The sequence below is a fragment of the Ipomoea nil genome, unplaced genomic scaffold (genome assembly GCF_001879475.1).
Source record: "Ipomoea nil cultivar Tokyo-kokei standard unplaced genomic scaffold, Asagao_1.1 scaffold1237, whole genome shotgun sequence".
NCBI classification, from domain to species: domain Eukaryota; kingdom Viridiplantae; phylum Streptophyta; class Magnoliopsida; order Solanales; family Convolvulaceae; genus Ipomoea; species Ipomoea nil.
In genome coordinates, this window is record NW_017617665.1 from 2433965 (window position 1) to 2455301 (window position 21337).

Genomic DNA, 21337 nt, shown 5'->3' on the forward strand with positions numbered 1-21337 from the left:
ATTCATATATAAAATTTTTGTTATTTAATAATTATTATGTGTAAATTCCTATGATAAAATTATGAACATAAATATATTTACAATTAAAATAATATTTAAGGTGGGTGATTACTACAAATCTTAAACTATATTAAAAATTTAGTATATAGTATTTAATATTACAAATTTTTAAGAACTTAGTAAACTACAATAGTAATTGAATTACAATTTTAGAGTCACCACGGATCAAAATTTTTAGACCTTTGAGATTTCTAACTCTAGATGTAGCAACATACAATTGACCTTTAAAGACCAAAATCACAATCTTAGTCCGAACATTAATTTTTTCTTCCAAATACTATCGAATTAAGTGTGTAATCAATAAAAGTTGAGAACTAATAATTTGAGAATATAATCTTAATGTTACTAAGCCTACTTCACGTCAATTAAGTTGGAGAGTGTTATTGGATAGTATCCAATGAATTCACAAATAACGCATCCTTGTCTCCGTAGTCCTCAATATACACATCAACAATCTTAAATATTAGGCCGCCTAGCTATGCCATATATTAATTTCAAACTTATGAACTTTGGGGTTGCATGCAATAAAAAGTATATTTTAAATATACTAAGGGTACATTATATATGTATGTAAGGTACTTTCAATATAAAAATAATGTATTTTTAATATATTAAAAATGTATTTGATATTTATGATCCATATAATTACGTGGACCATCATTCACACAATAATTTGCCAGTAGAAATTGAAATATAAATAAATATAATAAATATATAAATAAATAAATAAATAAATAAATAAATAAATAAATATATATATATATATATATATATATATATATATATATATATATATATATATATATATATTAGAAACTGTCAGTGGAAATTATTATCATTATTATTATTGCAATTATTATTATTATTATTGTTATTGTTATTATAATTAACAATATTATTATGGTCTTGTGAAAATTAAATGTTGATTATCACCATTTAATTTTCACAAGACCATATAGCTTTATTATATATAGGATTTTGTATTATTCGTGTAAATTAGCATCCACAATGACATACACTTCCTACTTGGTTCATCTATTTTTCTTTTTGGAGTATTACTTATTACTTTTTTCCCAATCACTATATTATGCCTCATGATCCACTTTATAAAATAGACCACTATATTACTGACTCTTACTTTCTCAACCTACTAAAACACAAAGAGCCAATAACGCCTCTATTGAGGCTCAAAATCACAACCTCTCATATGCAGGTCTAACCCAGGTGTCATCGATGCACAAGGTGCTTGGCCATTTATGAACATTGGATACATTAAAAATAGACTTTCTATATACTAATAATAGGGAAAATGACCAAATACACCTGCCAACTTTACTTAAGAAGTCAATTATGCCTCAAATTTTACGCCTTGCCGTTTTCTTTTCAGAGGTTCTCGAAAAGTTGTTGGAGTTTTGTCGGTGCATTATTGACCTGCTATTACATGTACTTATTAGATTTTTGGATCTTAATGCACTAAATTAATATATTAATGTGTCTCATTACAATTTTTAAAAGTTTGGAACCTAATTGACTTCTTAAGTAAAGTTGGAAGGTTTATTTGATCTCTTTTCCCACTAAGAATGAACACGATAATTATTTGTAATATTTTCAATGGCCAAATATCTTATTCCATTCTCATTTTCCGCACACCATTTCTGTGGAAATCGTGCTTCAACTTTTTTATTCTCCTCCATTCAGCATACTTTCTCAACTTTATATTCTCTTCAAGTTCTCTTCCTCCCCATCTCTCTCCCTTTCTCTACAGATTCACTTCTGATCGTCAACTCAGCAATTGTTCATCACCATGGCTAGAACTTCGTCGCTGGATCAAGGCTCAACGCCAAGCCTCTTTTCCCCCTACAAGATGGGCAGGTTCAACCTCTCCCACAGGTAAGTTTTGCTTCAAAACGAAGTGGGTACTTTGTTTGTTTCACGATCCTTGACAAAACAAGAATGGGTATTTTTGTATCTGCCATGAATCTCTAGATCTCTCTGCATTTTGGGAAAAATCTCAAAAAAGTTGGAGACTTTAGGGTGATGATTAGTGATTACAAATAACCCTTGAAATTTGTGTGGTATAATATTGCAGGGTAGTATTGGCTCCATGTACAAGGTGTAGAGCAATAAATGGAATTCCACAGGCGGCGCTGGCGGAGTACTATTCACAGAGGGCTACCCAAGGTGGATTTCTCATCACTGAGGGGACCATGATTGACCCAACTTCTGCTGGGTATGGGTGTAATTTTCATGACTTTATAGGGACTTTATTGTCAATAGCGGTGTGTGTGTGTGTATTTGTTCAATATTTCAATCATTTTACCTTTTTGTTTGTGTATTTCCTTTAGTCTATCATGGCATGTTCTCTGAACCTTTTTTAAATATGGATAGGGATAAAATATAGTGCTTAATATAATGCTTTGTGGGATCAGTGATGTCTGCTGATAACAACTTTGCAAGTGGCTGAAAAGAAACATAAAAAAAATACTCCTTAGAAAGTGAATACAATTTATGTGCACTGTTGACTTGTTGAGTTTGAAATTATATTATTTGTCACTTTATGTGAAGATGTTGTGTAAGTTGTATTTAAAAGTTTTTTTTTTTTAAATACTCATAATTCATAATTCTTTACAAGATAGTATCTGTTTTATATTTTCTCAATAATCCTTTTCAGCCCAAAGAATCAACAATAGTTATACCATTGACTCAGGTCCACCTTACAAGGTGGACCGAGTTCAAAATATACACAATTTACCTACTGAATGTTCACAATTTGAATTGTGAACATTTAGTATGTAAATTGTGAACATTTAGCATGTAAAATTGTGAATATTCAGTATGTAAATTGTGACCATTCAGTATGTAAATTGTGTTGTTTCTGTGCTACCTAGCTTCTGAGTGAATTTTAATTGGTTTTAGGTTTCCACATGTGCCCGGGATTTTCACAAAGGAGCAAGTGGAGGCATGGAAGAAGGTGGTTGATGCTGTCCATGCCAAGGGTGCTATTATTTTCTGTCAGCTATGGCATGTGGGTCGTGCATCTCATCAAGGTAGTCTTTTTATTTATTTATTTACTTCAGTAATTGAACATGGTGATGGTGATGATGATAACTGCTGTTAGTATTCTTTCCTGGTCTTTTTTAATGAACTAGTGTGCACATACAGTGCTTCATAGAACAATATGCATCGTTTTATTATTCTATAAATATGATGTGAATGTCTTTCTTGAAACCTGAATTTTGTTATGAAGTTGTTCAAATGTGGTCAATGATGTTTCTAATGTGGTGGGTTTGAATCAAATTGGGCAGTGTATCAACCTGGTGGATCCGCGCCTATATCTTCCACTGATAAGCCAATATCAAAGAGGTGGAGGATACTGATGCCGGATGGGAGTCATGGTATCTATCCTAAACCACGGGCAGTAGGAGTCGATGATATTGCAAACGTGGTGGAGTATTATCGCATTGCAGCTATTAATGCTATTGAAGCAGGTTTTCTTTTTTGCTTTTCGTGTATATTTATGCTCTTTATGTTGTTGGCGTTAAAACATTGCATAGTGTGCTGCCCTGGGACAATAACTCGTATGTTTAACTTGAAAATATAGGGTTTGATGGTGTTGAAATCCATGGAGCTCATGGCTATCTCATTGACCAGTTTCTGAAAGATGGGATCAATAACCGTAAGGATGAGTATGGTGGATCTCTTGCAAACCGCTGCAAATTCATTATGCAGGTGGTTCAAGCGGTTGCAACTGCCATTGGTGCTGATCGTCTTGGTGTCAGAATTTCACCAGCAATCGACCATCTTGATGCCATGGACTCTAGCCCGCTCAGCCTAGGCCTGGCAGTTGTTGAAAGGCTTAACAAGCTACAAGTAGATATCAGAACCAAGCTGGCCTATCTGCATGTGACTCAGCCGCGTTATGTAGCCTATGGGCAAACAGAATCAGGCAAACAAGGCAGCGAAGAAGAGGAGGCAAGGCTAATGCTTACTCTGCGGAACACCTATCAGGGGACTTTCATTTGCAGCGGTGGATACACGAGGCAGCTTGGTATTGAGGCTATCGCTCAAGGGGACGCAGACTTGGTGTCATATGGTCGACTTTTCATTGCAAACCCGGACTTAGTATTGAGATTCAAGCTCGATGCACCCCTCAACAAGTACAATAGGAAAACATTCTATACCCAGGATCCTGTTGTGGGATATACAGATTACCCTTTCCTTAACAAAGAAAGGGGAAGTAACCGACCTTTTTCGCGTCTGTAGTCTTGTTCTTGCCCTCCTCAAGAAGCTTGAATATAGTTTGCTAAATTTTGTGCTTTAAGCTTGTCAGTCTCTTTACCATGTAACTGGGTCCAATCTGCAGTGAGTGAATATGAAACTAAGGGACCAGATATTATTTGTAATAGCACTCTTGTGCCTAATGTGTGGTTGTTTTCAACTCGTCAACTAAGTTTCAACATTCAACAAATAACGCCATGTATTTTCTCCCAAACCAACTGTTGTTTTCATTAATTAGCATTTTGCTTTGAAACGCTAAAATTAAAAAAAAAAAAAAAAAATACTCAAAGCAACTTTTTTGAGAAAGTCATTTTACAAATAATCAGCTATCAACTAATTTACCAAACATCTTTTTACAATCAGCTATCAACTAATCAAACCCACTAACTCAATCAACTAACAACTATTTACCAAACACCCCTGTAAATACTACCAAATTATTGTAAGAACCACAAAATCAATCAAGACTACATTCAGTACTGAGCACTAAGCAAACCAAGAAGAGCAGGGAACTACTTGGGTCAACATGATAAGGAAGCATAAACCTGGAAAATAACTCACAGGCAGAAGCTCAGCATTAGCCATTGGTGGGCTAGGCTGGGTTATCATGTATGTGTTTTCTAACTAGAGGAAAGAATAAATCATTCATGATTTTACTGAGAATGTAAAGGATTAAAATTTCTTTAATTCATCTTCTTGAGAGCACAACTCTATACCTTTGGAAGGTTGGAACGGGAAGCTAAAATTAGACTCTAGAAAACACAGCTCTCTAAAACAAAAACTACAGATCTCAAATCTCTTATAGGTGGTGGCATCTGCAACAGCCAAAATAATCTCTGCACCCACTCCCCCCCTCACCCCCCAACCAAAATAAACCTACAACTGAATATGTAAAATTGAAAAGTTACAAATGAAAACTTATTCCTGGGATGAACTATATATGGTACAAATCACCTATATAGGGATTGTCAGACTACCTTCTAACCTGATGTGAAGAAGGGTGGGCTTGACACAACCAGTGAAAACTACCAATACAATCATCATCATCATAAAGAACCATTTGTGGGTAGGCTGTTGTGAATGAATCTAACAGAACTACATTTTCTTAACTTGGCAACAGCTTCTTTTGTCTTCCCTTGCAAAAGGTCAACATAAATTGCAGTGAGTATAGCTTTGGTACTCCTGGGTATGATTGCCGCTGCTGCTAGTGCATATGCATGCGCCTGGTCAAGATCCCCCTGAACTGCAGACATGGCAGCCAAGTTGGTAAACAGAATACCTCGAGCCTCTTCTGGTTTAAGGAACACAAAACCTTGAGATTCGTTCATAGTTGTTGAGCCACCATTTGACTCCTCTGAATCCACTACCTTCTCCACTCTCCATGCTTCCACATCCTCCTGACTAAATGGCTGTTCAACACCCTTAATCTCAGAAAGATACATTGACAAATGTTCCGCAGCCTCCTTTGGCCGGCTAAGCAAGCATAGAGCCTCAGCTGCATAGACATTACCCAAGAAGGTATATATCTTGGAACATTCAATGAGTTTCAATAGAGATCTTGCTGTTGATAGAGCCCTCAATGGATCCCCCAGTTCAAGCTCTACATAAGCCAGATCTGCCAAAAGGGCTTGCTCAAGCATCTGATTTTCTTTTCTACAAATATCTTCATAATCTGGAATGGAGCTCAGGAGGGAGACATTCTGACTATTTCCACCCTTCTGCTCTTTCAGTTCCCCATTTGCATTAATCTGACCTGACATTGCTGCATTAGATGCCTTAGTATCACTGCCTGATGCATTTTTGTAATTTGTTGTCTTAGATAATACAGCTTCTCTTGATTCATTTTCCTCTGTCAGAACAGCATTGGGCAATCTAGTCACACCATCTTTCGGCTCAGAACGGCTCAACAAAACCAAAGCATTTAAAAGGCACTGCCGAGCAACAATCATAGAGAGATTAGGTTGTCCATCACCAAGTGCCAAATCTTCCCCACCTATGGAATTACCCTGTCCAATTCTTGATAACCCATCATCTATAACAAGTTGCCTCCATTTTCCCTTTCCAATAACATGGACTTCAAATCCAGATTTGTCAGAAGAAACAGATGTGGTAGACTTCAGGAGTCCCTTTTCAAGAGCCATTAGACAACATTCAGCAATTCGCAGCCATAAAAGAGGACTGTTAGAGAATACATGTCTAGCCTTGTAAAAACAGCATGCTGCCTGTAGTGGCTTCCCACAAGCCAAGTACTGCATACCACAGTTATATACTATCAAGAAAGACTTATCTTGAGAGATGTTTGAGAGCTTCAGAGGCTTCTCCTTTCGTAGAGGTGAGCTACTACTCAGAGCCTTTGAAAAGAATACAGCAGACGAGTGATACTTGCCAAGTCGATAATAGATGCAACCAAGGTTGTTATAATATATGCTAGAAATCCCCATTTCTGTCCGATTAGTTGAAGCCATCAACAGTCTGACTGCTTTTTGATGATTTCCACGAGCATATTCCAGCTGGGACTTCAAATAAAGTGCCATAGAATAATCTTTGCCACGTGCCATGTTCATGGCCATCTTAACTTCACGTTTTGCAGCCTTGACATTTCTAGTAAGGAGAAGAAAGCGAACCTTGCAAAGGTGCAGCTTAATTCTCATATCATTTGTTGAGATGGACTCATCAGCTTGGTTCTTTAGAAGATCATTTGAAGGTTGTATACCAGGTTGTCTTGGTGGGTTCTGCCCACTCATCTCAATTGATGATATTAAATGCAATGTATCATCTTCAAGACGCTCTTCAGATAAGGATCTAGCTAAAGAACCTTCGGAGTTAATTGCTGTAACTACAGAATCAGAAGCAGGTGCATCAGGAACAGTTGAATTGTTGGAGACCGAAACAGATTTTGCCACAATGGTTGAAGCAGGTTGTGTTGAGTTCCCACTGGCAGCTTGATTCGTCGAACTATTATTACAAAAGACCTTCTCCACATAGCCAATCACATCCTAGAGTCAATTGATAAAGGCATTAGATATGCAGTTTGACAAAGAGCTTGATAATAAATACTTTAAAAAATCATTTCAGAGCCAAAACTAAAGTCAACCATGAGCATTTAATCCTCACATAGCAATTTGAAGCACAGCACAATCTAATAAACAAAAAGTCAGCCAATGACAAGTGATTCCTATATCAAGGAACCATGCAATAATTCCAGAACTACAGAAAGGTTCATACTTCCAAGTGTCTTAAATACAATTCTGAAAGGCTCCCCATGAATTGGCAACCATCTGGGCCATCTCCAAGACTCCAACATCAAAAAACTATTTGCTTAAATAATAGGGCACCCCGTGAACTTCAATTTAAAAATACATACATCCATGATGTTTGTAATGTTAGATTTCAGTCACTCAGTTATCACTATATAAACAGAAGTCCTATTATAAGAGTCATAAAAGTGTAAATTTTGGGGCTAAAATATAAATAAATAAATAAATATGAATATTAAAAAATTAAAAATTAAAAAAAAAAAAAAGTGAAAGTCTACTAAGTACCAGCTCAAGCAAGCTGACTTCAATTTCTGTCCCTAAGACTCATTTGTCCTTTTGAACTCAAGTTTAGAATTTATATTTTCCAGAACATCTTAGAAACAGAAACAGAAAACAAAATGAAGTCAGATATTCTTTCTCAGAATGATTACAAATAGTTCGCATGTTCATTATGCTGCATCCCCAACCTCTACCCATGTACTGGCAGTTCTACAAAAACATGAAATACTCCTAACCTTCTACGCAATTTCAAAAGGATTTATCATTCAATCCACCCAGTTTGAATGACTATTCAAAATTCAATTCTTTGTTTTTTTCCAGCTTTAATTTCTTTTCTTCAACTGCATTCAGGCCATTGACATATATCTACAACCAAAAGGATTTATCATTCAATCCACCCAGTTTGAATGACTATTCAAAATTCAATTCTTTGTTTTTTTCCAGCTTTAATTTCTTTTCTTCAACTGCATTCAGGCCATTGACATATATCTACAACCAAGGTAAAAAAACAGACTGAACCAGAAAAGCTTTTGTTGAGTTATGTGCATATTTCCATCTATTAAGTTGCCACTAGCTGATGAGCCCTATGGAAAACATTCATCAGAAAGTGAACCAAACTGAAAGCATGAACAACTAATAATGTATAATTTTGGAGTCAAAGCAGTAGGACGTAATTCATTAAAATCCTCCTTCCAAATTATCTTTTCTTGAGCACAAGGACTAAAGGCTAACAAACATTCAGCCATAGGCAAACCAACATAAACCTGTGGGAAAAGGAAAATTAGCCCAAGCATGTGCTTCACTGACAGATCAAATAAACTAACCAAGGCATTCCAGGATATTAATACACCAAGTATCAAATGATGTGAAAATAAGTTACCATTGATCTTCTTGCATTCTGGGAAAGTAATGCAACATCCAATAACAAAAGACAAATATGTTTTGCAGTATCCTGCACATGAACAATAAATGGTCTATCAACTAATGAAAGGTAATGCTTAATAAACTCCTAGGGTCTATCAACATATTGCATCATAATGTGAACAACTCAGATATAATCTAATTCACAGTGCTTTCTTTACCTCGTCTATTGGTTCAATATTCTGAAACAATGCTTCCAGAATAGAGAATGCTTTTGCATACTCATGCAGATGAAACCAAGAAACTGCCTGTATAAGAACATGAGTGAATTCAAACAAGCCATCAAAAGCTTAAAAGCACAGATCCATATCAAATCAACAAGATGAAAACGGACTAGCACTTGCGTAAAGAAGGAACATACTAGGTTGTACATTGCAACTGAGGGGTCAAATTCATCAGTGTAAACAGCTTGAGAACTACGTAGGCTAGAATCCTGGTTTGCTGAGCTATTCGTTCCTTTAATTCCAGCCACAGTTTTAATACCAACATTGCCAGTAGCCTCAGCACGGTCCCCAGATGGACCAACAACATGTTCGTTTTGCTTCTAAATAAGAAAAGAAGTGAAGGTGCATAAGAAGAAAGGACAAAGATTTTTAAAAAGCACACTAAACATAGGAGTGTAGTTAAGTGACATCTAAATGTCTCAAAAAGTGGCCTCAGCATCAATGAAAATACAATAAATAAGAATTTCATGTTAGCCAGAAGTATCAAACAATTGAATGCATAGCAAAGCACACCTGAAATCTATAAGCATAGTCCTTTCCTCTTATAATCTTGATTGTTTAATCTTCTCCATACCAAGTACAGTTTAGTTCCAGCCAAATTTTTTAGTTCAGAAAGAAAAGAATTCAGACATTAAGTCAGTATTTTAGGAGCAATTGTCAAAAAGATGAAACTACAATCAGAACCTTCATTCAATTCCAGCTTTCGAAATGGTTGGCTCAAAACTAAAAATAAACCCTCTAGCCCTGGTTGTTTCCTTTTTATTTTTTATTTTTTAATGAAGAAGATTAAGAGTTGAGTTAAAGGTTATATATATTTTTTAATATTTCTTTTAAACATAGAACAGCTCAAATTTAGAGCTGAAGTTTATTCTTCCACATTTTAAAGCTCTAGAAGTAAGAAGGGGAATATAGCTTCTTTGCTTCTTGAATGATGAATGACAAAGAACTAAATAAAATAATGAGTTTGTGCTAGGAAAGTTTTCATTCTTGAAATGTGATGGAACAAAATGAAAGAAAAAAGGGTAAAAGAAAACTTCAGAAATCCCTGAATTCAAATCACGGCTGTAGTTGAATACACAATTTCAGAAATCACTGAATTCAACTCACAGCTGTAGTTGAATACACAATTTCAGGAATCACTGAATTCAAGTCACAGCTGTAGTTGAGCACATGACTTCAGAATGAAAAAGAAACAAATAATATTCCCTTGTACGCAAATGTGCAATAAAACACAGAATAATATTCTTCCTGTTGGCAGTGTTCTGGCTAAACCCTTTAAAAGGAGGTACCGTGCTCTTCTCGTTTCACAAAATATCAGCAACATTAGCTGCTTATTACACAATACACACTATGGCATACATATATACAGGTTATTCTTGATAACAAGTAAACAAATTATATCAACTACACATATACTAGTATTCTTCAGCACACCTGCTGTCTAGAATATTTTGACAGCACATAAGCAGCCAATTCATCATAACAGACACTTCCACCAGACACATACCTTAAAATTATTAAGTTCTTCAATAAGTCTCTTAGGATTTGAACACCCATCTTGAGAGTTCTCCGCAATGACTATGTTATGAAGAACCTAGGTAGTGTAGAAGAAATGAGAACATTAGGAATATCTTTCATATTCAAAAACCTCATTATTATCATTATAATATACTAAAACCGCAGTAATAATAAATGCTGTTGATGAATGCTAATATCTTGATAAATTAAAAAAATATAACAATTGCAAGCATGCTCATAATGAACAGAACCAACCCTAATCATGTTCCGGATTAATAATAGAAATATAAATCTCACCTATGCTAAGTGGACAAATAGAAAAAGGAAAAGGACTAATTTTGAAAAGCTAAACTCGGAGAATTATGGCAGGAGACATGTAGATTTACGTTATAATGCATTCAGACAAAAATAAATAAATGAAGTGATGGTCAACACCTCTTACACTCAATAGATTGGTCCATACTGGGTCACCAATTAAAAGGCTTCTTTCAAAACTAAAAACAGCTTAGTTACAAATACCATCACTCTCATTCAATCGCCATTCAGGCAACTCACCTTCCTTTCTAGAACCAGTCCACGCATCTTCCACATGTAATCCACTATCAAAGGCTTAAAAAAACCAACTCCAACATTAACTAATCATTTCAACATAACAACCCCTTGTTGCCAAAAACTTCAATCATTTTACTGAAGTGACATAGTGCAGTTCCATTTTAAAGTTTGCAGATATTCATATGAAGTGATAAAAATGTACAGAACATACAGGAAAGTGGACCAGTTATCAGAAATATAGCCTACAGCATATCCAAATTTTGTCCAACTTAAATCATATGAATTAGTATAGTAAGTATACCCAGCCAAATTCAATCTGTATAAAAATACAAAACGAATTTCAAATCCCTCATGCAGATCATATAACTCGCCAACTAAAAGTAAACTAATTACCGAAACATATACAACTAATAAGGCATCAACAACAACCAAAAGAATGTCGAATTCAAATAAATGCATAAAGATAAAATCCATTCACCTTCGGATCGCCTTCTTTGTTCTGAAAGAGCTGATTCAAAACTCTAATGCAATCCTTAAATTTCCCCGACTGGAAAAGCAAAGCGGCCTCCTTGGCAAGTCCGGAGGCAACAGAGGGTGCAACCTCGTCTTCCGCAGTTGCCGCCACAGCTGGTGACGAGGAAGGGGCTTCTCGATTATTCGACATCGCCATTGAGGAAGAGGAACCCGATGAATCCATCCAGCAACAGATCGATACAGCCTCCGGTAGGAAATGAACCGCAACAATCCAAAAACCCTAAGCTTCGCAATGTAAACCCTCACTCTAAAGGCTCAGTTGACGTTATCCGCATCCAAATCTCAATTCGTACAGATCGAGTGAGATTGATACTCAAAACCCTAGTGCTTCAACACAACATATACATTCAAACATCTGAAGGCTGAATATGCATATGATACTACATGTATGTATCGATTTGGGATGCGCCGATTTGAGAGAGAGAGAGAGCGAGAGCGAGAGCGAGAACGAGAGAGAGAGAGAGTGGGGGGAAAGCGGATAGAGAGAAAATCTAGAGCGAATCAGAGTAAAGGGCTAAATGGTTAATTCACTGTAAGTTTGGGGGCTCGGTGAGAACACAAATTAGAGAAGAAGACGAGTTTAAAAAGAAATTGATGGGGAATAGGTTTGGGGACCAAAGTCAATTGAACTCAAAGGGTGGAGGTCTATAGATTAATTACGTTTGGGGATTGGTTTGAGTTTTTGGATAAAATTTGGGGGCCTATGTAAGAAGGGAAAAGAGTTATAGATGCGAATTGGGCTAAGAATCAAAGTTAAGGGGTGAGAGGGCAAGAACTGAAATGATGGAGTATAAAATGAATAAGGGAGAAAGTTTAGAGGTCAAAGTGCGAGGAGACATCAAATATAGAATTCCAATACTCAAATAATAAAAATAAGGGGGCGGTTTGGTGAGGCATTTAGCATTTTTTTTTTTTGGGGGGGGGGGAAGGGGGGGGGGGGTTTGCCCCTCACCTGGTCATGCTTTCGACTAAGGGCGGCAAGGGACAGTTGGCAGCAAATGAGAAGTAGTAGGGCAAAATAGCAGGGGGAGAGGGGGACAAAGGCAGTTTCGCAATAGTTGAACGCATGTGTGATCTAGAATTCATGAGATTTTCGTTTTGTTTCCCGCTATTTTTTACTCCAAATAATGGGGAAAAAACATTTATTGTGTTTATGAAAGGAAATCATATGTGGAGTCAATGAAAATTTTGATTCTCCCAAGGGCCAGGATGGAGATATTATTTTTTTTGGGAATAGGGGTGGGGATGGAGGAGTTTTCCCATCCTCGCCAATAACAAGAGTGCAATGGGGTGGAGAAAGTTAGTAGCGTGTGTGGGGAGATACTCATCGACTAATTGTGTTAATGCTTGTGAATCCCAATAATGAAGGATTAGTTCATGTACTCATTTATTATCACAAATGCAAAATGTTTAAACCACAAACTTAAAGACCTTATCTCTTCGATGGAAGAGGTAAACCACGAAATATGTCTCAACTGCCTATCGATATTCAAATGTGTATACACTATGATAATGTAAATTGAACCGGCGGTTACGATTACACTACGAATACGTATGTTTGTGGACGAGTAGAATGAAGCGCTCGTAGGTCAGTCGGTCGGTCGATCGGTCTACCAGGCGACGACTGAGCGATGAGTAGTATTATAAGTAATAAATAGTAGGTTACAATGTAGTGAGTAGATGTTGTAATCAGATGAAGATGAAGATCTCTGAAATGAGGGGTGAGACCCTCCTATTTATACTAACTAAATCGGCCTACGCATTTAATGCGCCTGCTGCAAGTGGCTCAACGTGGCGTCTTCCCATTGGTTTGGTCAGGCGGTCGCTCTGCAACTATGTGTAGGTTGACTGATCGATGAGGCGGAGCCGCTACTTTTGCAGGTTGTCAGCCGCGTGCTCTACAAGCACAAGTTGGCCCTTGTAACATGTCGTGTAAGTTACGTTTTCGGCTCTGCAGGCTACGTCATCTTGCAGGCCGACCAGTCACCCTACGGTAGACCAACCGGGTGACTTTCCGCCGGGACGATTCCATGGGTAATCCGAGAGCATCTTCTCTTGTCACGAGGCCTATCGGTACGAACGGTACGGTTGACCACAAGTAGTCTTGTCGGGCCGATGATTGTAACGGACCGGTTGGATGACTTCTTGACGGATCGGTCATAAGGATCAGTCTTCTGTACGTATTTACCCATCACGAGTCCCCCACTTCTTGAATCCGCGAGAATCGTCGGGTTCGAGAAGTGAGATCTATTTCCTTCGTAATTCTTCCAATCAGCTTGTCACGAACAAAGTGCCATCCGGTCGACCTACCGTAGGGTGACCGGTCGTCCTACCGTGCTCCTTCCGATAATTTTGAAACTTCCAATAACTTGTAAGAAGTCTTGATCAGACGGTGCATGTGCAATGAGAAGTTTTCTTTTTTGAGAGGTCGATTGGTCCGATTGCACTGTTTGAGGTTTATCATCGTTGTTGTTGTTGTTTCCTTTTCTCCTGACCAACCGGTCTTGAGCACGGCTCGGCCGGCGGGCCTTGTCCTCCATGCTCCACTCCATTTTTTTGTCTTGTTTTATTATTCTTCCTCCTTGTTTGGCCGAAACCCTAGCTTCCAAGTCGCCTAGGACACAAAATTTCCTTCATTTTCTTCTTCGTTACGTCTGCCGCCCGGCCGACCAACCACAATGTCACTGATCCGCTAGCGCCTCCATCCTCTTCACCACGTGAGTTTTTCTCTTCTCCTTTGTTTTTTTTTTTCTTTTAAACTCCTTTTCGATGCTTTGGACCTTCATTTTTTTTTCAAACGGTCGACCGACCATCTTCAATGTTGTTGTTGTTTCATTGTTGTTGCTATCCGTTGTCGTTGTCTGGTGCTTTCTAGGTCGGCCGGCCGGTCAGCCGCATATCCTTCCACCAATCTCCGCTGCTTGTTTCTTTGTTTTTTTTTTCGTCGGTGTTGTGGCCTGATGTTTCGTCGGTCGACCGACTACGTGCACAGGTCGGCTGACCGTCCAATCGCCTGTCCCTGCTGACACCTGGCTCCGCCGTTGTTGCATCCTTTTATTTTGTTTTTGTTTAGTTTTTTTTTTTGTCACCCGGTCCACTGGTAGATCGCCCAGGTCGGCCAACCGACACTCCCATCCAAGCGTGCTGATGTTGTTTGTTTGTTGGTGTTGCCACTTGTCATTGCTCCTTGGTCGACCTGCCAAATGCATAGGCCGGCCGACCGTTCAACACTGCCACCATGCCTCTTTTTTTTTTTTTTAACGACTGGTTGTGTTGTTGATGATGATGATGTGTTGTTTGTCGTTTGATTCCGGCTGACCGACCGACCAGGTGGTCAGTTCAACCGGTCGATTAGACGCCCATCCATGCCGCTGAAAACTAGCCTAGTCGTTGCTTGCATCGTTGTTGTTTGTTATCGGTGATGTTTGTCGATTTTCTTCTAACTGACTAGCCATGTTAGCCAGCCGACCAGTCGCGCTCATGGTCCAAAAAAAAAAATCGCCACTCCTCTTTCTATTTTTTTTGTTCGACTGATCGACCGCCCTTCGCCCTGCAAATACATAGCAGCTAAACTGCAAATAGAACACTTCAAATGATTAAATATAATAGGTCATCTTAAGCCATGCAGGATACCCAATAGGTAAGGCTTTCACTTGTACACTAAAGGCGAGGACAAGTAGGTACGATCGACTGACTAGTCGGGTAGGATCGTACTGGTCGGCCAGAAAAAGTCTACCCGGAAGATATATCACCTGATATTTCCAGGGGAAACTATGCGAACTTAATCACAAATTCAACTGGACAAAATCGTGCAGGTAGGGCCGGGATAACTCGACCGGGCAAAACCTCAAAGAAAATGACCGGGAAACAAGTGAACTTAATCACAAACTCAGCCGAACACAATCGTGCAGGTAGGGCCAGGATAACTCGACTGGGCAAAACCTCAAACGAAAAAGCCAGGAAACAAGTGAACTTAATCACAAACTCAACCGGAAAAAATTGTGCAGGTAGGGCAGGGATAACTCGACCGGGCAAAGCCTCAAACGAAAGAGCCGGGAAACAAGTGAACTTAATCACAAACTCAACCGGACAAAATTGTGCAGGTAAGGCCGGGATAACTCGACCGGGCAAAACCTCAAACGATAGAGCCAGGAAACAAGTGAACTTAATCACAAACTCAGCCGGACAAAATCGTGCAGGTAGGGCCGGGATAACTCGACCGGGCAAAACCTCAAACGAGAAAGAGCCGGGGAAACGAGAAAGAGCCGGGAAACAAGTGAACTTAATCACAAACTCAACCGGACAAAATCGTGCAAGTAGGGCCGGGATAACTAGACCGGGCAAAACCTCAAACGAAAGGGCCGGGAAATAAGTGAACTTAATCACAAACTCAACCGGACAAAATCGTGCAGGTAGGGCCGGGATAACTCGACCGGGCAAAACCTCAAACGAAAGGACCAGGAAACAAGTAAACTTAATCACAACTCAACCGGAAAAAACCTCAAACCGACCGACCGGGAGTTTTTTTTTTTTTTTTTTTTTTTTTTTTTTTTGACAACCTGCAAGAGGTCTCATCGCTAAGAAGCGGGATAGATGCAACACTCGACCGGACAAGATCGTGTAGGTAGGACCGGGACAACTCAACCGGACAAAATCTCAAACCGATCGACCGGATGTTTTTTTTTTTTTTTTTTTTTTTTTTTTTTGCTTTTTTTTTTTTTGCCATGAAACGGGCTAAATCATTAATTGTAGGACCAGGAATGCTCGACCGATCAAAGTTTTCACAAGTAGAGTCAAGAGTAGTCACTCGTTTAAAATCAATTTTAATGTCGATGGACGAACTTGATCAAGCTGTCGGCCGGAAAAATTTTCTACAAGTAGTAGACCGGCCGATTGTAGGTTGTCCGGTCGACCGACTGCTCTTGTGGTGTTATTTTCCTCCGCTCTGTAGTTCTTTGAGACTTCGACCTTGAGTGACTTTGACTATCTCGAGCACCCAGTCGGGACTTGACACTTTTTTGAATTCGTTCAAAAACACTTTCTCGTTGAGTGACGTCAGGTTATTGGTGGCCTCCACATCCTTCATGATTGGGCCTTCGCGATCGGTCTACCACTTTTATTTCCTCCAAGTACCCGATCGGTCCGGCTGAGCTACCCGGTCGGTCTACCACTTTTAATTCCTCAAAGATGCGATTTTGGGGTTGCGGGGACCGTTGTTGGGCATGCTGCGTGGCTAGTTGTTGCTGCTCCGCAATTGAGATGTGAGGAGTGGATGCTACAAAGTAATACCCGGGGATCCCTAACCATGGTTGATACATCTGGGCAAACCCTTGCGATGGATACGACATATCTTGTTGTGGAACCCCTTATTGATAGTGCATCGTAGTCATTGCTGACCCGCACGGTGTTGAGGATAACATGGTATATGCCACAGGTACTTGAATATTTGGACTATGCATGCCACTCTAGGTACCAAGATGGTTAGATGGACTATAGTCTGACCAGCTGGTTGGTCAGCATGCCGGGTAGGTTGCATGGTTCGTCTTGCGTGGTTGGAGGTGAGCTCGTTCATCAGGTGTCTTGATTGGTCCAACTGTCGATGTCGATCATCTTTGGGAAGAATTTCAGCCACATTGTCGGGGTGATATCCAACCTGGCGGGTTGAGTTTTCTCGCTGCACGTAGCTCCGACTCCGACTTCTCCTGATGTTTTCCATCTCGATCAAGCAAGGTAGATTTTGTCGTTAAGGAAGAAAAGTAACGGGACAGAAAGTGACTCGTTCAGGTCCCCACGGACGGCGTCAATGATAGTGTAAATTGAACCGGCGGTTACGATTACACTACGAATACGTATGTTTGTGGACGAGTAGAATGAAGCGCTCATAGGTTAGTCGATCGGTCGGTCGGTCTACCAGGCGACAACTGAGTGATCCGAGGCTGAGTAGTATTATATGTAATAAATATTAGGTTACAATGTAGTGAGTAGATGTTGTAATCAGATGAAGATGAAGATCTCCGAAGTGAGGGGTGAGACTCTCCTATTTATACTAACTAAGTCGGCCTACGCATTTAATGCGCCTGCTGCACGTGGCTCGACGTGGCGTCTTCCCATTGTTTTGGTCAGGCGATCGCTCTGCAACTATGCGTAGGTTGACTAATCGATGAGGTTGAGCTGCTACTTTTGCAGGCTATCAGTCGCCGCTCTGCAAGCGCAAGTTGGCCCTTATAACATGTCGTGTAAGTTACGTTTTCGGCTCTGCAGGCTACGTCATCTTGCAGGACGACCGGTTACCCTACGGTAGACCGACCGGGTGACTTTCTGCCGGGGCGATTCCAAGGGTGATCCGAGAGCATCTTATCTTGTCACGAGGCCTATCGATACGAACGGTACGGTTGACCACAAGTGTTTTAGTCCTGTCGGGTTGATGGCTATGACGGACCGGTTGGATGACTTCTTGACGGATCGGTCTACAGATCAGTATTCTGTACGTATTTACCTATCACACTAGTACCTAAATTGATCAATCAACAAAAGGAGAACTATATAGTCGTTTTCAAGGCAAGGGTTTTGTGAGAGTTTTTGATAATTTCCATAAGAATAACAATAAGTACACTAAGGAACCAACAAACCAAATATTATCTTGGTGAATATACCCAATTACTATTTTGGTAAAAGTTGCTACATGTAAAAGATTTTTACTCTTTTATTTTAGAGAGTTAATACCACAAATGGTCCTCTGACTGTTGAGGTAGTACTCCTTTTAGTCCTTGACTTTCAATTCGACCAAAACACATACCTCGACTTGCATTTTTTTTACCACAAATAGTCCTCCGTTAGTTTTCCTGTCAAGTGAGTGTTAAATTTAAGGGTATTATCGTCAAATTGAAGCATGTGCTCCATCTCAACTAAAAACCTAAGCTAATAGTTGGATTGCACATTAATGGCCATATATTCAACACGCCCCCTCACGTGTGCAGTGGGTTCCAAGCAACACGTGGACCATGGTCACATTAATGGCTATATGCTCAACACGCCCCCTCAAGTGTGCGGTGGGTTCCAAGCACGTGGACCATAGTCGCTTATCGGGTGACGTAGAGATTCGAACTCACGACCTTTGGTCTGGCTCTGATACCAAATTGAAGCATGTGCTCCATCTCAACTAAAAGCCTAAGCTAATAGTTGGATTGCACATTAATGGCTATATGCTCAACAGTTCTCGTATTTTGTTTCATCTGCCCATGCTAATCAGGCGACTGAAGCTAGCATGACCCTTGCTGATTTAATTTCCTTTGTGTTTGTTGTCTTCTTCAATTCGCCCCATAACATTTGCTCTGTATATAGTTATGTTTTTTTAGTACCTAATTAACACTCTTGTCATGACAGTCATGGCGAACTATGGGGTGAATATAGATCCAATTCGTATATATTATCACATGTATTATATTGATTTCATTAGAAGGATGGGAAAAGAAAATATAGAAATTGTGATTTGTGATCCTATTTTCTTAAGACCAATTGATGTATGTCAGGAGTAACAAAAAATAGAAGTATAGCATTACTTGATTTATAATTTTTTTTATAAAACTGGAAGGGGAACACCCATAAGTACACTTGATTTATAATTAATGCTGCATTAGCATGGGAATGCTACTTTACTACTGCATTTCCGAATTGCAGCATCAAGAAAGGTAGCTCAAATGGATTTTTGTTGTCAATTATTTTATTTTGTTCTTTGATTCGACAATAATACCCTTAAATTTAACACTCACTTAACAGAAAAACTAGCGGAGGACTATTTGTGGTAAAAAAGAGTAAATTTCAATTTTGGTCCAATGACTATTTGGGTATTGTTAATTTCAATCCACGACTTTAAAAACTAACAATTGAGTACCTTGACTATCCAATTTTTATCAATTTTGGTCCATCCGGCCAAATTACCGGCCAATTATCGCCGGAATCTTGTAATGGATAAAATTTTGGGGGCAATTTAGTCATTTGCTCTCCTCTTTTCTTCTTCCCCCGTCTCTTCTATGCCGCCGGTTGCATATCTATGTCTTGAGCTTGTACACCTCGAACTCCAGTGCTTCCTCTTCCCTCTTTACGCCAGGAACATATACTCTTTGTTGCTTCTCAAACATATTAACAAAAACACAAACATTAGTGATAATTATGATAAATAGTATACAAATTCAACCAAAATTTGAGATAATTGAGGACCGTTTTAATTTGAACAGGACTGATTGTGGAGATGCAGATAGAGAATCAGATAGACAATTGATTGATTTGGACTCACCGATCAGCCAAGAGGTTGAGTATTGAGCGGTTAAATCGGAGAAAACACCCAAGATTCAACAGTTTCATGGTCAGAGATTCCTGCGGCCGCGAAGGTGGCGTAGAACCATTTGAGTTTGAGCTGACTTGAGGAGAAATTTTATTTTCAGATTGTGTAGGATGAGTTTGTATTGAAAGTATCTCATCTTTTGTTGTTTAGTCAATTTTCAATTTTATGCGGAGTATTGCTGGATTTGCTGCAACTTTTCCTTTTGTTTTGTAGGAAATTCATCTCCTTTTGGCTCACAATTGCGTCGTTCTCTGGGTTCACTACTCTTTGGGAGATGGAATTTCTATCGTGTCCATGTTCATGTCATGTTGCCGGAAAATAGGGGACCCCACCCAAACTCTGATGCTCGGCGGTATCGGCTCTGGCTCGCCTGAAGTCCAGTAGAACGGAGAAGAAATAAAAAGGAGAGCAAATGACTAAATTACCCTTAAAATTTTATCCATTACAAGATTCCGGTGACAATTGGCCGGTAATTTGGCCGGATAGACCAAAATTGATAAAAATTGGATAGTCAGGGTACTCAATTGTTAGTTTTTAAAGTCGTGGATTGAAATTAACAAGACCTCAATAGTCATTGGACCAAAATTGAAATTTACTCGGTAAAAAATGAAAGTCGAGGTATGTGTTTTGGTCGAATTGAAAGTCGAGAACTAAAAGGAGTACTACCCCAATAGTCAGAGGACCATTTGTGGTATTAACTCTATTTTAGATGAATAAGAAAAATTTAGTTATTTTTTCAAAAAAAAAAAATAGTTATATTTTTATTTTGATTTTTGAAAGAAAAAGAAGATATATTATTAACTTATGTCCGAGTGCAACGATTCATAAATAAAAACATGAGGAATAGAGATCCATTCCCTACGGTCAAACAAAGAAACCGACTCCCAAGCAATTATATGGACAATACAATTCACAGTCCATTCTACAAAATCTAGAATTGCATGAGGAAAAGAAGAAAGTAATTCGTTAATGTCATATAGAAGGAGACCAAAAGATTAGTCTTCATCCTTCTTGGCAAGCCTTTGAATAACTACTAGTGAGTTTGTTTTCACCTTCACATGCTCTCTGTTGAAAGCTTTAAACCAACTTAAAATCTATTTGATTGCAATAACCTCTGCTTCCCTGGACTTGAAGGCACCTGACCACGGGATCCCTATAGCTGCCACGAATTGACCGTACTCATCTCTAACTACTCCCCCGAATCCCCATCTTGCCTCCCATCTCATCTATTACATCGTCAATGTCAAGTTTAAGCTACCACGTTGGAAGTTTCTCCCATTTGTCTATGTGCACCTAAGGAATGGTCTCCCAACGAGCAAGCTGCCTTCTAGCTTGTCTCTAATCATGTAGATAAGTCCTAGCACCTTCGACAA

At 39.0% G+C, this 21337-nt stretch overlaps 2 protein-coding genes and 1 long non-coding RNA gene across 3 annotated transcripts; 1 reads left to right on the forward strand and 2 right to left on the reverse strand.

Annotated features, from left to right (window-relative positions):
* Window positions 1-1716: 1716 nt before the first annotated feature.
* On the forward strand, window positions 1717-4500 carry LOC109184047 (12-oxophytodienoate reductase 3-like). The gene is made up of 5 exons (XM_019334088.1): window positions 1717-1950; window positions 2150-2290; window positions 2977-3107; window positions 3366-3548; window positions 3662-4500. The coding sequence occupies exons 1-5, from the start codon at window positions 1865-1867 to the stop codon at window positions 4321-4323; spliced, it is 1203 nt and encodes a 400-aa protein (XP_019189633.1). The 5' UTR covers window positions 1717-1864; the 3' UTR covers window positions 4324-4500.
* A 225-nt stretch (window positions 4501-4725) lies between these two features.
* Window positions 4726-14830, reverse strand: LOC109184037. The gene is made up of 3 exons (XR_002054693.1): window positions 14820-14830; window positions 14276-14277; window positions 4726-4894 (listed from the first exon to the last, which is right to left on the reverse strand). It is a non-coding gene; the product is annotated as an uncharacterized LOC109184037 (long non-coding RNA).
* On the reverse strand, window positions 4976-12249 carry LOC109184036 (CCR4-NOT transcription complex subunit 10-like). The gene is made up of 6 exons (XM_019334077.1): window positions 11568-12249; window positions 10527-10613; window positions 9157-9339; window positions 8957-9043; window positions 8755-8826; window positions 4976-7334 (listed from the first exon to the last, which is right to left on the reverse strand). Exons 1-6 carry the CDS (start codon window positions 11784-11786, stop codon window positions 5385-5387), a joined length of 2598 nt encoding a protein of 865 aa, XP_019189622.1. The 5' UTR covers window positions 11787-12249; the 3' UTR covers window positions 4976-5384.
* Window positions 14831-21337: the final 6507 nt, after the last annotated feature.

Coding starts and splice junctions, on each gene's coding strand:
- LOC109184047 (XM_019334088.1), top strand. CDS start 1,865: ATGGCTAGAACTTCGTCGCTGGATCAAGGCTCAACGCCAAGCCTCTTT. Junction 1,951..2,149: donor AGGTTCAACCTCTCCCACAG/GTAAGTTTTGCT, acceptor ATAATATTGCAG/GGTAGTATTGGCTCCATGTA. Junction 3,108..3,365: donor GGGTCGTGCATCTCATCAAG/GTAGTCTTTTTA, acceptor CAAATTGGGCAG/TGTATCAACCTGGTGGATCC.
- LOC109184036 (XM_019334077.1), bottom strand. CDS start 11,786: ATGGATTCATCGGGTTCCTCTTCCTCAATGGCGATGTCGAATAATCGA. Junction 9,340..10,526: donor AAGAACTTAATAATTTTAAG/GTATGTGTCTGG, acceptor TTTCTTATTTAG/AAGCAAAACGAACATGTTGT. Junction 7,335..8,754: donor AGAATGCAAGAAGATCAATG/GTAACTTATTTT, acceptor AATTGACTCTAG/GATGTGATTGGCTATGTGGA.